Source organism: Mytilus galloprovincialis, chromosome 11 (genome assembly GCF_965363235.1).
Source record: "Mytilus galloprovincialis chromosome 11, xbMytGall1.hap1.1, whole genome shotgun sequence".
Classification (NCBI taxonomy): domain Eukaryota; kingdom Metazoa; phylum Mollusca; class Bivalvia; order Mytilida; family Mytilidae; genus Mytilus; species Mytilus galloprovincialis.
Window position 1 is genome coordinate 82,945,900 of NC_134848.1, and position 17,281 is coordinate 82,963,180.

At 32.4% G+C, this 17,281-nt stretch overlaps 1 protein-coding gene across 2 annotated transcripts in view; it reads right to left on the reverse strand.

Moving 5' to 3' along the window:
* The window catches only part of LOC143052911 (uncharacterized), a 25,212-nt gene continuing 7,931 nt past the window's right edge, over window positions 1-17,281 (reverse strand). Inside the window, exons 4-10 of one of the 2 annotated variants that reach the window (XR_012971291.1) lie at window positions 15,444-15,597; window positions 13,996-14,049; window positions 11,747-11,842; window positions 10,836-10,970; window positions 9,357-9,393; window positions 1,336-3,447; window positions 1-1,058 (exon numbers count right to left, since the gene is read on the reverse strand). Coding sequence is in view for 1 of the 2 variants with exons in the window: in XM_076226072.1 (XP_076082187.1) it covers window positions 3,319-3,447; window positions 9,357-9,393; window positions 10,836-10,970; window positions 11,747-11,842; window positions 13,996-14,049; window positions 15,444-15,597 (605 nt within the window). In the remaining variant the exon portion in view is untranslated. Of the gene's footprint in view, window positions 3,448-9,356; window positions 9,394-10,835; window positions 10,971-11,746; window positions 11,843-13,995; window positions 14,050-15,443; window positions 15,598-17,281 lie in introns of both variants that reach the window. The other variant, XM_076226072.1, reaches the window with a different exon arrangement.

Consider the following 17,281-nt stretch of genomic DNA (forward strand, 5'->3'; position numbering starts at 1 on the left):
TATTTTGATAAACATCTTTAATCACTACAATTGCACAATTAACAAGCTTCCCATACAATGAACAAAATCTTCTGAAATAAACACTACATTGAAAAAATAATAAATAAGTCTACAACAACATATAAAATATGATTTAAAAAATATGTGGGAGACTAGTACATGTTTTAACTTGACACTTTTTCTGGAAATTACATAAGACGAAATAATCGAATTACATGTACATATAAATTAGTCAGAAATCTCACAAGAAATATAACTGAGTACTACTCCATAATACATTAATATGATAATGGGTATGATTACTGGCCTTGCTGACTTGATCTATTTGTTGTTTTGATACTATTAGAAAAAAAATATATATTTCATTTTCGCATTCTGATATCTAATACATATATCTGTATCCCAGATTTTCCTAAAATCACATTAATTTATGTCGCATCATTTTTATTTTTGAAAATTGCAATAATAAATGCATGCAATAATTTCTGAATTTACAGAATTTAATGGAGGGGGTCAAATATTGATTTAAAACTAGAATGACATTATCATTGTTTCATAAATAATACATAGTATAATCAAATAATTCAAAATGACATAAACTTCAGTTCTTTAAAAAGATTGCATGTGTAGTTGTAACAAGCATACTCCAACTCACATCAGAAACCAGGAAGTAGGTATATGGGTTAACTTTAAAACTCCTCACTTTCATTCTACTGACCATATATAAAGTCATTCTGCACAGACATACTTGAGTAACGGTGAAATAATATTTAATACAAGTTTATTAAACATATTCTAGGTACTGGAATAGATTCATAATTGTCAAGCTACTGTCAGTAGTACTTGAGAAAAGAAGAACATAAATATTTGTCAGAAAGGCAGACAGTCAGAAAGACGAATGGAAAAGGTAAATTCTAAAAACCTGAAAGAGTAGGGCTTAAGTTACTTTTAGGTTTATACAATTATTTCATAATGACTTTTTTATTATAGAACCTTGGATGTATTTTTTACCACAAAATATATACAACACTAATTTTTCATACCAGAACAAATGTAGACTTAAGGTGGTACCTAACACTACAGGGAGATACCTCTGTAAAATCAGCTAAACGTTTTAATTACATCGTGTTGTTAAGGGAATATTAAGCTTCTCAATGATCAAAATAAGTGTTTGTCAAACTGCTATATAACCAGTGTATTTTTTCTGATAAAACGGTTGGTTCAAATTTTTTGAAATTTTTGTATTTTTGTAAAAGGGTCAAAGTAAATACTTTGTCAAAATTTTAAGAAAATTAAACGAGCCAAATTAATTTTAGTGAAAGTGTTGGGTACCACCTTAAACTCATTTACACATGGAAAACACACTCTTATTGATAAGTGTACAGCTGATAAACATTAAAAGATCAAACTTCATGCAAGAACATAATAAGTCATATCATAAATGTGAACCTCAAAATTATATCTAACAGAATATAAAATAAACATGTTATTATAAAAAAATTCATATCAGGATAGAAGTATAAAATCAATTATAAACAACGGTCTCAACAGTTGCTCCGCTTAAATAATCATCCCTCTTTAAATTAACCACCACCAAACAATATTAAGACATGTCACCCTCTTATATAATCTATTTTATAGAGACCTTTCAATTCTTAAAATATCCTTCTCAAACAGCCTGCTTACAGCAATAAAACATTGATTCTTTGTACAATAACCAATCACAAAAGACTTTTTACAAGGTCGTTTTTTCATACATACTAGTAACAGATTTAAATGATACTTCAAAACAAGAATGTGTCCAAAGTACACGGATGCCCCACTCGCACTATCCTTTTCCATGTTCCATGGACCGTGAAATTGGGCAATTATCTAATTTGGCTTAAAAATTAGAAAGATCATCTCATAAGCAACAAGTGTACTAAGTTTCAAGTTGATTGGACTTCAGCTTCATCAAAAACTACCTTGACCAAAAACTTTAACCTGGACGGACGGACGGACGAACGGAGGCACAGACCAGAAAACATAATGCCCCTCCTCTATCGTAGGTGGGGCATAACAAACTTTAGCACCAATATTAATATTAAATGATAACATGGATAACCATATCCTAAATTTATGAACAATACATTTCAGAGCAAAGACATTTCTTATAGTAATAAATACTATTTATTACAGTAATTTCTCAAAGAACTTAATTGCAATCCAAATACTCATGTAAGCCCCTCAAAATAAAATTTGTTATCTTAAATAATCCACCACCAAATATTGAATCTCTGACATAAGGGAACCTTTTATTAGTAATTACCATTATTTAACAAATGTAATACACATTGATTGTGTTTCTAGTTCTTTGATTTTGTAATCATTCATTATATACACCAATTTTATTCAAATAAATTAATTAAACAGGTACCCAACAACAAATTTATAGGAATGTCATTTATTCACTGATTGTATTTTTTTTTAACCTGGATATAATAAACAGTTTATGCATTTTTTTTTTTGAATTTAGACCAGATAGCTTGGGCGCTTCATTACAGTCAATTTCCTCTGAATACATTGGGTTTTTTTTTTATTTCATATTGTTCTTTTGGGTTGTAGCTGATTTATTGCAGGAAACTGTATTAACCATGAAAAATAACTCACAAAAAAGCAAGTTTCAGGTTTTTCTGATAAGAATATTTCTTCTTCTCTTCAGCTACCCTAAATTTTTTTGAATGATCCTAAAACTGAAGCAAATATCACTAACCTTACATTGGGGTAATGCAAAACAGAGAATTTGACAACAACCCATAGATGAGATTTTGTAGTGCCTTACCTGGGTATGTTTTAATGGCACATCGTTAAATTTGTCATTTTACTCCATAATGTGTTATCATATATTTTTTAAGAAATAAATTAATTTTGGACAAGCAAATACAAAATTAATACAAAATATCTCCTCTATTGCTAGACCACCAAACCTCAATAAGAACCAGTCTCTACCATGGGTAAAATAAGAAAATACAATGCAAGTAAGAGCTTTGTATTAAATAATAAAAAAAGCTTTGCAAATTGAACCCAGTGGTGAACTGCCTCAGAAACTATCATCATTTTCTGTTTCTACATTGAGCAAAACATATAACAAGCATTTATCTTAAATGACAATGAAAAACATAACCATTTCTTAAACATGTTTTCAATTACAAGTCATCTCCTAATAATATTGTACTGTGAACATTATTCAAATCTTATTAGTGTCACCACTATCCTCCTTCACTCCTTTCCTCATATAATCATAACAAAAACTCTTTATTCCCATTCTTTCTACATTTATTATTCAGTTTTGACATCTTTTCGTTTTGCACAGAGGACTACAACAAGGGAGACAATAAAAGCTATGACTGCCATGACTATCCCTACTATTATCAGGAACTGGTTCCTCTTTGGACTGTTCATTTTCTCCTACAAATAAAAACAGTTTTAACATGTTTTAACTACTGTGGGTTTATTAATATTTGTGATACCGGTATATCAATTTTTATTGAATTTATGAGTAAATGTAACTAGAGGCTCTTAAGAGCCTGTGTCCCTCACCTTGGTCTATGTGCATATTAAACAAAAGACACAGATGGATTCATGACAAAATTGTGTTTTGGTGATGGATGTGTTTGTAGATCTGACTTTACTGAACATTCTTGCTTCTTACAATTATCTCAATTTATAATGAACTTGGCCCATTAGTTACAGAGGAAAATATTTTATTAAAATTTACAAAATTATTAAAAAAAAGGCTATAAAGGGCAAATAACTCCTTAAGGGGTCAACTGACCTTTTTGGTCATGTTGATTTATTTGTGGATCTTACTTTGCTGAACATTATTGCTGTTTACAGTTTATCTTTATCTACAATAATATTAAAGATAATAACCAAAAGTAGCAAAATTTCCTTAAATATTTCCAATTCAGGGGCAACAACCCAACAACCAGTTGTCGAATTCATCTGAAAATTGCAGGGCAGATAGATCTTGACTTGCAAAACATTTAACCCCATGTCTGAATTGCTCTTAATGCTTTGGTTTCAGAGTTATAAGCCAAAATCTTCATTTTACTCCTATTTTCTATTCTAAGCCATGGCGGCCATCTTGGTTGGTTGGCAGGGTCACCGCACACATTTTTTAAACTAGATTCCTCAAAGATGATTATGACCAAGTATGGTTAAATTTGGACAAGTAGTTTTAGAGGAGAAGATTTTTGTAAAAGATTAGAAAAAATTAGGAAAAATTGGTAAAAAATGACTAAAAAGTGCAATAACTCTTTAAGGGTCAACTGACCATTTTAGTCATATAATTTATTTGTAGATCTTACTTTGCTGAACATTATTGCTGTTTGCAGTTTATCTCTATCTATAATAATATTCAAGATAATAGCCAAAAAAAACGGTATAATTTCCTTAAAATTGCCAATTCAGGGGCAGCAACCCAACAACCCGTTGTCAGATTTGTCTGAAAATTTCAGGGCAGATAAATCTTAACCTGGTAAACAATTTTACCCTGTCAGATTTACTCTAAATGCTCAAGTTTCAGAGTTATAAGCCAAAATCTACATTTTACCCCCATGTTCTATTTTTAGCCATGACAGTCATCTTGGTTGGTTGGCAGGGTCATGCCACATATTTTTTAAACTAGATACCCCAATGATGATAATTTGGCCCAGTAGTTTCAGAGGAGAAGATTTTTGTAAAAGCTAATGACGGACTACGACGACGGACGACGGACGCAAAGTGATGAGAAAAGCCCGAAGGGCCAGGTGAGCTAAAAAACATGATTGCAAATGTAAGAAAAAGTTCATTTTTTTCTAATTGCTTGAACATGTTGAATGCAAACTTTGGAAAAAAAATCAAAACAACAATGAAAACACAATTTTCCTCAAACCATGAAAATCAATGCCAACTAAAATGAAACTAGAGGCTCTAAAGAGCCTGTGTCGCTCACCTGTTACTGTATTTACTGATGTCGGCCATCTTGGTTGGTAGGCGGGGTCATTAGACACTTTTTTAAAATAGATACCCTAGTAATTATTCATTGTGGCCAAGTTTGGTTAAATTTGGCCCATAGTTTTAGAAAAAAAGATTTTTGTACAAGTTACAACAAGAGTGCACACGCTGAAATGTCTCGCCTTCTATACCAATCATTGATATTATGTTGATAGTCCTAAGTATAAAGCTAAACTGTCACATAAACTTAACATTAACCAAGATAACTTAACAAAGACCAATGAACCTTGAAAATGAGGTCAAGGTCAGATGAACCATGCCAGGCAGACATGTACAGCTAACAATGCTTCTATACAATATATATAGTTGACCCATTACTTATAGTTTAAGAAAAATAGATCAAAAAACAAAATCTTTACACTGTGCAATGAACCGTGAAAATGAGGTCACGGTCAAATAAAACCTGCGCGACTGACATAAAGATCATAAAATATTTCCATACACGAAATATAGTTGACCTATGGCATATAGTATTAGATAAAAAGACCAAAACTCAAAAACTTAACTTTGACCACAGGACCATGAAAATGAGGTCAAGGTCACATGACATCTGCCGGCTAGACATGTACACCTTACAATCATTCCATACAAAAAATATAGTAGACCTATTGCATTTAGTATGAGGAAAACAGACCAAAACACAAAAACTTAACTATAACCACTGAACCATGAAAATGAGGTCAAGGTCAGATGACACCTGCCAGTTGGACATGTACACCTTACAGTCCTTCCATACACCGAATATACTAGCCCTATTGCTTATAGTATCTGAGATATGGACTTGACCACCAAAACCTAACCTTGTTCACTGATCCATGAAATGAGGTTGAGGTCAAGTGAAAACTGTCTGACAGACATGAGGACCTTGCAAGGTATGCACATATCAAATATAGTTATCCTATTACTTATAATAAGAGAGAATTCAACATTACAAAAAATTTTAACTTTTTTTTCAAGTGGTCACTGAACCATGAAAATGAGGTCAAGGACATTGGACATGTGACTGACGGAAACTTCGTAACCTGAAGCATCTATATACAAAGTATGAAGCATCCAGGTCTTCCACCTTCTAAAATATAAAGCTTTTAAGAAGTGAGCTAACACCGCCGCCGGATCACTATCCCGATGTCGAGCTTTCTGCAACAAAAGTTGCAGGCTCGACAAAAATGACGAAAAGTTGTTTAATATTGACTATAAAAGACAACAACTCCTTAAAGGGTTCTCTGACAATTTTGGTCATGTTGACTTATTGTAGATCTTACTTTGCTGAAAATTATTGCTGTTTACAGTTTATCTCTATTTATAATAGTATTTAAGATAATAACCAAAAACTGCAAAATTTCCTTAAAATTATCAATTTTAGGGCAGCAACCCTACAACGGGTTGTAGGATTCATCTGAAAATTTGTGAGGGGATAGATCTTATTCTGATGGACATTTAAATCTTGAAAGATTTGCCCTAAATGTCTTAGTTTCAAAGATATAAAGCAAACACTAGTACTGCATTTACCACTATGTTCTAATTTTAGCCATGTCGGCTATTTTGTTTGGTAGGTGGGGTCATCGGACACATTTTTTAAACTATATAGCACAATTATTATTGTGGCCAAGTAAGTTTAAATTTGGCCCAGTAGTTTCAGAGAAGAATATTTTTTGTACAAGTTACAAAAAATGATGAAAAAGTTGTTAAAATTGACTATAAAGGGCAATAACTCCTTAAAAGGTTGACTGACAATTTTGGTCATGTTGACTTATTTGTAGGTCTTATTTTGCTGAACATTATTGCTGTTTACAGTTTATCTCTATCTATAATAGTATTCAAGATAATAACCAAAAACTGCAAAATTTCCTTAAAATTACCAATTCAGGGGCAGCAACCCAACAACAGGTTATCCGATTCATCTGAAAATTTCAGGGCAGATAGATCTTGACCTGATCAACAATTTTACCCCAATGTCAGATTTGCTTTAAATGCTTTGGTTTTAAAGATATAAGCAACCAGATGCTCCGCAGGGTGCAGCTTTATACGACCGCAGAGGTTGAACCCTGAACGGTTGGGGCAAGTATGGACACAACATTCAAGCTGGATTCAGCTCTAAATTTGGATTGTGATTAAATAGTTGACCCAGCATAGGTTTCTGACACAGAATGAATGTGGTCTAATGAACTTAAATTTTTTTTTTGCCTTTGAGCAATTCACTATGCTGTTGAATATTAATCCTCTCAAAAAAATGTTTGAAGAAATTTTCTTTTTATTTATGAAATCTGAAATGAAAAAAATTGACCCCCCAATTTTTTTTTCACATCCCCCTTTCCCTTATTTCAAAACTGATCTCAATTCAAATTTCTAATGAAGTTTGCAACAATAACTACTCATTTAAATACATCATAAAATATTAAAATGTAAAAAGAGTGCTTGTTATTACTGAATGGTAAAGATTGTTTTAATCTATCAGTTGGTAGTAAAAGTGAATATACATTGTATATTGTATAAAACAATGATTTAAGTTGATTCAACTACTATTCTGGACAAAGAAAGATAACTCCAATTGAAATCCAATTGGAATTTCTTGCTATTGCACAATATTGTGCAATAAGATATTTCTTGCTATTGTGCAATACTGTGCAATTGAAAATATTTGCTATTGCACAATACTGTGCAATTGAAGATTTTTTGCTATTGCACAATACTGTGCAATTGAAGATTTCTTGCTATTGCTGAATACTGTGCAATTGAAAATTTCTTGCTATTGCACAATACTTAATATAATAATTTTGGATCCTGATTTGGAACAACTTGAAAACTGGGCCCATAATCAAAAATCTAAGTACATGTTTAGATTCAGCATATCAAAGAGGCCCAAGAATTCAATTTTTGTTAAAATCAAACTTAGTTTAATTTTGGACCCTTTCGACTTTAATGTAGACCAATTTTAAAACGTGACCAAAAATTAAGAATCTACATACACAGTTAGATTTGGCATATCAAAGAACCCCAATTATTCAATTTTTGATGAAATCAAACAAAGTTTAATTTTGGACCCCGATTTGGACCAACTTGAAAACTGGGCCAATAATAAAAAATCTAATTACATTTTTAGATCCAGCATATCAAAGAACCCCAAGGATTCAATTTTTGTTAAAATCAAACTAAGTTTAATTTGGACCCTTTGGACCTTAATGTAGACCAATTTGAAAACGGGACCAAAAATTAAGAATCTACATACACAGTTAGATTCGGCATATCAAAGAACCCCAATTATTCAATTTTTGATGAAATCAAACAAAGTTTAATTTTGGACCCTTTGGGCCCTTTATTCCTAAACTGTTGGGACCAAAACTCCCAAAATCAATACCAACCTTCCTTTTATGGTCATAAACCTTGTGTTTAAATTTCATAGATTTCTATTTACTTATACTAAAGTTATGGTGCGAAAACCAAGAAAAATGCTTATTTGGGTCCCTTTTTGGCCCCTAATTCCTAAACTGTTGGGACCTTAACTCCCAAAATCAATACCAACCTTCCTTTTGTGGTCAGAAACATTGTGTTTAAATTTCATTGATTTCTATTTTCTTAAACTAAAGTTATTGTGCGAAAACCAAGAATAATGCTTATTTGGGCCCTTTTTTGGCCCCTAATTCCTAAACTGTTGGAACTAAAACTCCCAAAATCAATCCCAACCTTTCTTTTGTGGTCATAAACCTTGTGTCAAAATTTCATAGATTTCTATTAACTTAAACTAAAGTAATAGTGCGAAAACCAAGAAAATGCTTATTTGGGCCCTTTTTGGCCCCTAATTCCTAAAATGTTGGGACCAAAACTCCCAAAATCAATCCCAACCTTCCTTTTGTGGTCATTAACCTTGTGTTAAAATTTCATAGATTTCTATTCACTTTTACTAAAGTTAGAGTGCGAAAACTAAAAGTATTCGTACGACGACGACGCCAACGTGATAGCAATATACGACGAAAAATTTTTCAAATTTTGCGGTCGTATAAAAATATATATTTTACCCCGGTGTTCTATTTTTAGCCATGGCAGCCATCTTGGTTTGATGGCCAGGTCATCGGACACATTTTTGAAACTAGATACCCCAAGGATGATTGTGGCCAAGTTTTGTTAAATTTGGCCCAGTAGTTTCAGAGGAGAAGATTTTTGTAAAAGTTTATGGACGACGGATGCAGGACGCCGGAAGACGGACGCCAAGTGATGAGAAAAGCTCACTTGACCTTTCAGGTCAGGTGAGCTAAAAATAGTATGACACAAGATAATTAAAAGATGATCCAAAAGTTATCCCCACTACTACAATATATGTTTACCTTTAAACTCATAGCTATTGATTCTGTCAGCTTCTCACTGTAAAATAAAACAAGCAGATATTGTCAAAACACAGTTGCAGATTCAGGGAAATACAGCAAAATGCATTGAGTTTGTAGGAAAAGGTAATATGTTTGGTTAGCTTGCTTGCTAGCTGAACTGTGAAGTAATTATTAGATTTAATGTATAATACCCTCCTTTCTGAAAAGTCTAGTCTACAGACAGATAGATTGGTTATCTGTCAGACTAGTCTATTATCAAAGGAGGGTGGTATACCATTTTTCTGTAAAGAGTATGTAAACTCTGTTTTGATTGAAAAATATATCATTTTCTTGTATAAATCCTTCAAATTTTAAAAATATATGTTCCGTTTTGTGGAATTACAAACACTTTAAAAATCCTGGATCCAAAATAAAATAAATAAGCCTCTAAGGTGGTACCTAACAGTACAGGGAGATAACTCTGTAAAATCAGCTAAACGTTTTAATAACATTGTGTTGTTAAAGGGATATTAAGCTTCTCAATGATCAAAATGAGTGTTTGTCAAACTGCTATATAACCAGTGTAATTTTTCTGATTAAACGGTTGGTTCAAAATTTTAAAATTTTTTATATTTTTGTCAAGGGGTCAAAGTAAATACTTTGTCAAAATTTTAAGAAAACGAGCCAAATCAATTTTAGTTAAAGTGTTGGGTACCACCTTAGTTGAGATGTAACAGTATAACAAGTATATTGGCTAAGTGTTTCTAAAATGATTAAAATAATTTATTCAAACAAAGGGAAGCAACTTTTTTTATTTTCAAATCTAGAAAAAGTTATACATGTTATACATTCTTTATCTGTAGGTGATGATGAGACATCTTTAAAAGACCATGTTAAATTTAATATGGCATATGATTAACTAGAGCTTGACTTTATGTAAATATAAGGTATTCAAAAATGTTGGCCACTAAATATCCTCTTTTTTCTGTGATATATATATTTGATATAGACCATGGTGAAGTGAAAAAGACAATTACAAGCTTAGTGTAAGGGTATACCAGATTCTATGACATCACAAGAAAGGAACTTTGACAACCTTTGCATTTTTATACCAGCTAGGGGCAACCAATCTAAAGGTTTTAAATGGTAACCATGGTGACAAGAAATCATACTTATTAGTAAGTAGGTATATTAATAACTTTGACTGCCTTCACATTATTATACCAGCTGGTAGCAAACAATCTTAGAGATTTGGTAACCATGATGACAAGAAATCATACTTACAAGTAAGTAGGTATACTAGGAACTTTGACTGCCTTCACATTTTTATACCAGCTGGTAGCAAACAATCTTAGAGATTTGGTAACCATGATGACAAGAAATCATACTTACAAGTAAGTAGGTATACTAGGAACTTTGACTGCCTTCACATTTTTATACCAGCTGGTAGCAAACAATCTTAGAGATTTGGTAACCATGATGACAAGAAATCATACTTACAAGTAAGTAGGTATACTAGGAACTTTGACTGCCTTCACATTTTTATACCAGCTGGTGGCAAACAATCTTAGAGATTTGATATCATAGTGGTTCTTGTCATCAGAGAAATACAGATACATTTTACCTTGTCTGAAACTATACAACAAAGCAACCATTAAATAATAAAATCAATTTTAACAATTTTATGGAAACTGTAAATAACAAAAAAATAGTGATGCTAGCTTTAGGAAATAAATTCCTTCATGATACAGCTTCTCAGACAACAAAAAAACCAGATTGTTTTAATTCATCAGTGGGAAGTAACACTAAATATTGCAATGTATAAAGCATAGGTTGTAGCTGATTCAATTAAAATTCTGGAAAAAAGGGAGATAACTGCATTTTTTTTAAAGATGACTTTAACAATGACATCATTTATATTATAAGGACAGACAACAGATTCATGTACCTTGCAATATTTATGTAATTTTCTTGTCAAGTGTAACATCATTTTGTGATTTGAAGATCTAAGCATATATTACATGTATTACATGGTTTAATTTCTGGAAATGTTCATGTATAGGATGTACAGAATTTAAGAATCAATGCACTATATTTTGTGTATCAAAATGGTAGTGATAATCCTTAGAAGCCTTATATATATCAAACATGCATTCATAATTCTAGTAGTGATTTCTCTTTTAAAAATTTAGAATTGTATTAATTATCTTAACCTCATATTTTTGCCAGTGATTCGTAATACTAAATGCACACATTAATTTCTGATTTTACATTTAATTGCACCTATTAGAAAGTAAAGATCAGGTGCCCTTTCACAAAGATTTAACTTTTTCATAAATAAACCCAATTATCCCCCATTTAATAAGGTTTTATCGTTTTTAATCTAATCCAATTATCTTCCCTTTACTCACAAATAAGTGGTAGGACACTCCTTGACACCAAATCTTGCGGCCAGTACTGGATTTATATCTGTATCAACTTTGGCCACATTCATTCTTTGTTTTAATCTGCAAGATTTTTATATAAAAGACTAGCCCTTTATCTAAGTAAATTTCTAAAACTACAATCTATCTTTACTTTTGCAAGTAAATATAATCCTGATAATGAATTGCAGCTGTAGGCACTGTCACCACCAGGCAATTTCTGAAATATTCTTAAAACATGGTAAATAAAACCAACAAGGTTTTTTGTATACGTAAACATTGTAGAGAGATATCTGTCTTGCTTGTATGCTATTTTGATCTAGTGTAGTGCATAATACAACTTTAATGCTGAGTTCACACGTAATTCGAATTCGATTCGCATTAACTAATTAGAATTAGTTTAATTCGCATTTGAAACGTTTTACGTCCTAACGTCAATTCTAATTTGAATTACAATGCACGTCAAATTCGCTTTACTGTCCAAACGACGTTAACTTTTACTTCGTATTGACAAAAGCATACTTCTAATGCGAATTAGATAATGCAAATTAGCCAATTCGAATTCGAATCGAATTAAAAAAGAGGAGTGTGTGAACCATACATGCCAAGTGACATGATATTCGTGTGTAATACACGCTTTTTCAACGGTTTACACGCGAGGAATTTGTCACATGGCGTGTACACGCTTTTCACCACTTTACACGCAATTACACGCTTTTTCGTTCTTTTTATTTTTTTGGTCGTTAGTGATATCGCTATTCTCTGGTTTTTTCCTTATTCGGAGATAAATACTGAAAAATTCGAAGTATTTGTTTGGCTGCCATACTGTTTATTTTTCTATGGACAAACAGTAAAAGGTAGATAGTTTGTGATTAGTTTTAACGATTTTGAGACTTTCATTCAATTTCACTTTATAGGGGAAATGTTCACAGGAAGAAGTTGCTCTCAGGGCCTGTAGCGTCGTCTAAAGCGCCGATTGTTAAGCCAAAACGATGTGTACGTACCAATTTCAAGATTTATAAATTATATTTTGGAGTTTGAGTTTAAATGTTCGAGTGACAAGTAACGTATTGTGCATTCTATGTTATAATGATAAAAACAAAACATGCGAGAAGAGAAATACAATGTAGCTACTTGAATAAGCATTTAACATGTTTATTTAATGGAAATCAAATTTATAAAAGATTTTTCTTTTTCAATTTCAGTTTCAGTTTCAAATCTAGCCAACAGATTTCTACAGGCCATGGGGATGAAATTATCACAGAACTGTTAGATCAGCTCTCATAGTACCAGCTATTTTCTGATGAACTACCCAGTTCTGACCAGGCAATAGCAATGGCAGCAATGACAGAGATAATAGATGACATTTTACATTGCCAAAAAAAACAACATTATCATTTATGACATTCTTTCAAATCTCGATAAAGCTAATGATGTCAAATACCTATTCCTACTGTGGGAGAGCATTTTCAATTATAAAGAAATTGACACTGACTTTTGATCAGAACTTGACTATGTGCTTTGTGGTGGTGCTTTAAATGCAACATAACAGACCACTGTTTAATACAATAAAAGTTTACAGTAGAATATATACAGTTTTTTTATATTAACAAATTTGTATGTGAAATTATGAACATTACCACATTCATATTATAAAGTCCGCATCTATGTCACGCGTTTTCACACGCTTTTTGACATGTCATGTCATGTCATGACATGATTTCCCATTGTCAGAGGTTGGCAAGTACGGTGTGAACGCAAATAGCGAATTCGATTCAATCTGAATTAAACGTACGTGTGAACGAGGCATTAAATAACAAAACTTTAACATGTAAGAAACGTAAAAATTTCAGAAAATAAGACCAAGACTGAGCAATTAAAGATCAAAGTCATTTATATAGAGTGAAATTAGTACTTCAGTAATTGTGAGTACTCTCAAATCTGTACTGTTGTTGTTAGGGATGTATAAGTACTATGCCAGGACTGGCCAGTGTTTTGTTTTTGGCCAAGTTTTCTCAATTGATTGATTTCATATTTTTCATGTCGGGGCCTTTTATAGCTTATTATAAGGTATAGGTTTTTTTCTCACTGTTGAAGGCCATTCCTGTTATTACTCACATTCACTTCATTTGAACTTGTGGCAGACAGCTATCTCATTGGGAATCATACTACATCACCATATTTTCATATCAATAGAAATCCCTAACCCTACTCCCAAAGGATAATCCTTGACTTACTCTATGGCAGCTCCTTCAATTGCAGATAGGTAGCTCTGGCAAGCTGAATTGTAACTGAAAAATATATAAATACAATTACATTTTGATATCTGAAAATAATTGGTAAATTGGCCTATAATGGTTTACTATTACAAACTGTGACTTGATTGGTACTCATACCACATCTTCTTATATGGATATATAGTTTAGTTCTCTATAGTAAGTACAATAACATTCTGACATCTGAACATAATTTTGTTCTTTATAGCAATAGCAGTACACTTGATTGGATGAGGTAAAATCATACAATATACACCCAAAATCAGTAAGATTACAATATAAACACATTTTTTATCTTTAGTAATAGCAACTTCTGATTGGTTGGTGCAGAGTCAAACATCATACTTGGTAAAAATAACAAAAACAACATGGCTGCTCAACCATCTAAAGCACTCTGGGTAATATTAAATCAAATGAGATTGTTTTACAATGTTATAATTACATTAGATGTATATATGTTTCATTATAATATTTTATTCTGATTGGCTAACTGCACATCACGTGATATTCCGTAAGCAGTTGCATTGCTCAATACAACTTTTCATTCATGATAACACGTGCTCCAACAATAAAGTGCACAGGTGAATTAAATAATAAAATATATAAAATTCGTGTTTTCATGATCCTAGCTAAAAAATGTAATTATAAGTATTGAATGCTTCTTTTTGTAAATTTATAGGGTTGTAAAAGCGTTGACAGTGCGTACATTTTTAGAATGAAGCGCTTCCGCGCTTCATACAAAATGTACTTCGGTCAACGCTTTTACACCCCAATAAATTTACAAAAAGAAGCATTCAATTCTTAAATAAAGAATGAATATCCAACCTAAAAAAATATTCAATTACCCATAATCCTTTTTATTCTGGTCCAAACTGGTATAGTTGTTGCAAAAGAATATGATGAGGAATAAACAAAGATGAGACATAGGCTGTACAATGGCCTCTTTACCTTCAATGTCATTTAATATCTGGCAAATATTTGTGTCTTTAATAGAGAGATATGGTGATAGCAAGACAAAAACTATTACTTTTTACTGGTAGAGTTCACTCTATAATGGGTTATCTAGTTAAACTCATGAAAATCCATAAAACATAAGTCGTTTAATTACAGGTACTAATGTGGATTCATTTATTTTCCTGGGTACCAATTTTTGTGGATTAAGAAAAAAATTGTGTACTTTGGTGTATGTTTGATTTCTTTGTTCTACAAAAGTGAAGCCAATACTAAATATACAATATAACAAGCCAGTTCCCTGCTGTAGCCCCATCAGAATAATATAAATCACTTACAATATTACAAGCCATTCCCCTGTTGTAGCCCCATTTAATAGCCCACTATAAAATACTTACAATATAACAAGCCAGTCCCCTGCTGTAGCCCCATTTAATAGCCCACTATAAAATACTTACAATATAACAAGCCAGTCCCCTGTTGTGGCCCCAGTAGATGCCTGTGTCAGGTGCTCAAACGAGTCCTCGTACAGAGTCTGGGTGGCAATGTTTTTAGCATTATCTAACCAGAGTGTTACATCTTCCCACAGTATAACTCTTGTGTCCTCAGGAACTAAAAAATACAATTAAGACGGTATATATAGCAGTATCTTACTAGATTTTAAAATCATTTGAAGGATAACACTTGTGTATTTATGAACTACAATACATTTATCATGCTTGCTTCTCATGAATCTTAATTATTCATAAAATTTTGTGAATCTTTTATGATTATTTGTCCTTTATAAGAATTACATACATAAAAATTGGTTCAATTTAATAATAAACCATGAATTTATATTTTGACTGTTTCTCTGGTTTGTTTTTATTTAGTGTATATTTTCACAATTTAACATCTGTTAACTACTTTTTTGTCTTTGATTCATTAATGTAACTCTAACCTACTTTCATACAATACTGGACTGGCTTTTCTGAAGAATATGAGCTGTGGGACTGTATGTACACCATACTTACTTTCATACAATACTGGACTGGCTCTTCTGAAGAATATAACCTGTGGGACTGTATGTACACCATACTTACTTTCATACAATACTGGATTGGTTTTTCTGAAGAATATAACCTGTGGGACTGTATGTACACCATACTTACTTTCATACAATACTAGACTGGCTTTTCTGAAGAATATGAGCTGTGGGACTGTATGTACACCATACTTACTTTCATACAATACTAGACTGGCTTTTCTGAAGAATATTAACTGTGGGACTGTATGTACACCATACTTACTTTCATACAATACTAGACTGGCTTTTCTGAAGAATATTAACTGTGGGACTGTATGTACACCATACTTACTTTCATACAATACTGGACTGGCTTTTCTGAAGAATATGAGCTGTGGGACTGTATGTACACCATACTTACTTTCATACAATACTGGACTGGCTTTTCTGAAGAATATTAACTGTGGGACTGTATGTACACCATACTTACTTTCATACAATACTAGACTGGCTTTTCTGAAGAATATTAACTGTGGGACTGTATGTACACCATACTTACTTTCATACAATACTGGACTGGCTTTTCTGAAGAATATGAGCTGTGGGACTGTATGTACACCATACTTACTTTCATACAATACTGGACTGGCTTTTCTGAAGAATATTAGCTGTGGGACTGTATGTACACCATACTTACTTTCATACAATACTGGACTGGCTCTTCTGAAGAATATTAGCTGTGGGACTGTATGTACACCATACTTACTTTCATACAATACTGGATTGGTTTTTCTGAAGAATATAAGCTGTGGGACTGTATGTACACCATACTTACTTTCATACAATACTGGACTGGCTCTTCTGAAGAATATTAGCTGTGGGACTGTATGTACACCATACTTACTTTCATACAATACTGGACTGGCTCTTCTGAAGAATATTAGCTGTGGGACTGTATGTACACCATACTTACTTTCATACAATACTGGACTGGCTCTTCTGAAGAATATAACCTGTGGGACTGTATGTACACCATACTTACTTTCATACAATACTGGATTGGTTTTTCTGAAGAATATAAGCTGTGGGACTGTATGTACACCATACTTACTTTCATACAATACTGGACTGGCTTTTCTGAAGAATATAACCTGTGGGACTGTATGTACACCATACTTACTTTCATACAATACTGGACTGGCTTTTCTGAAGAATATTAGCTGTGGGACTGTATGTACACCATACTTACTTTCATACAATACTGGATTGGTTTTTCTGAAGAATATAAGC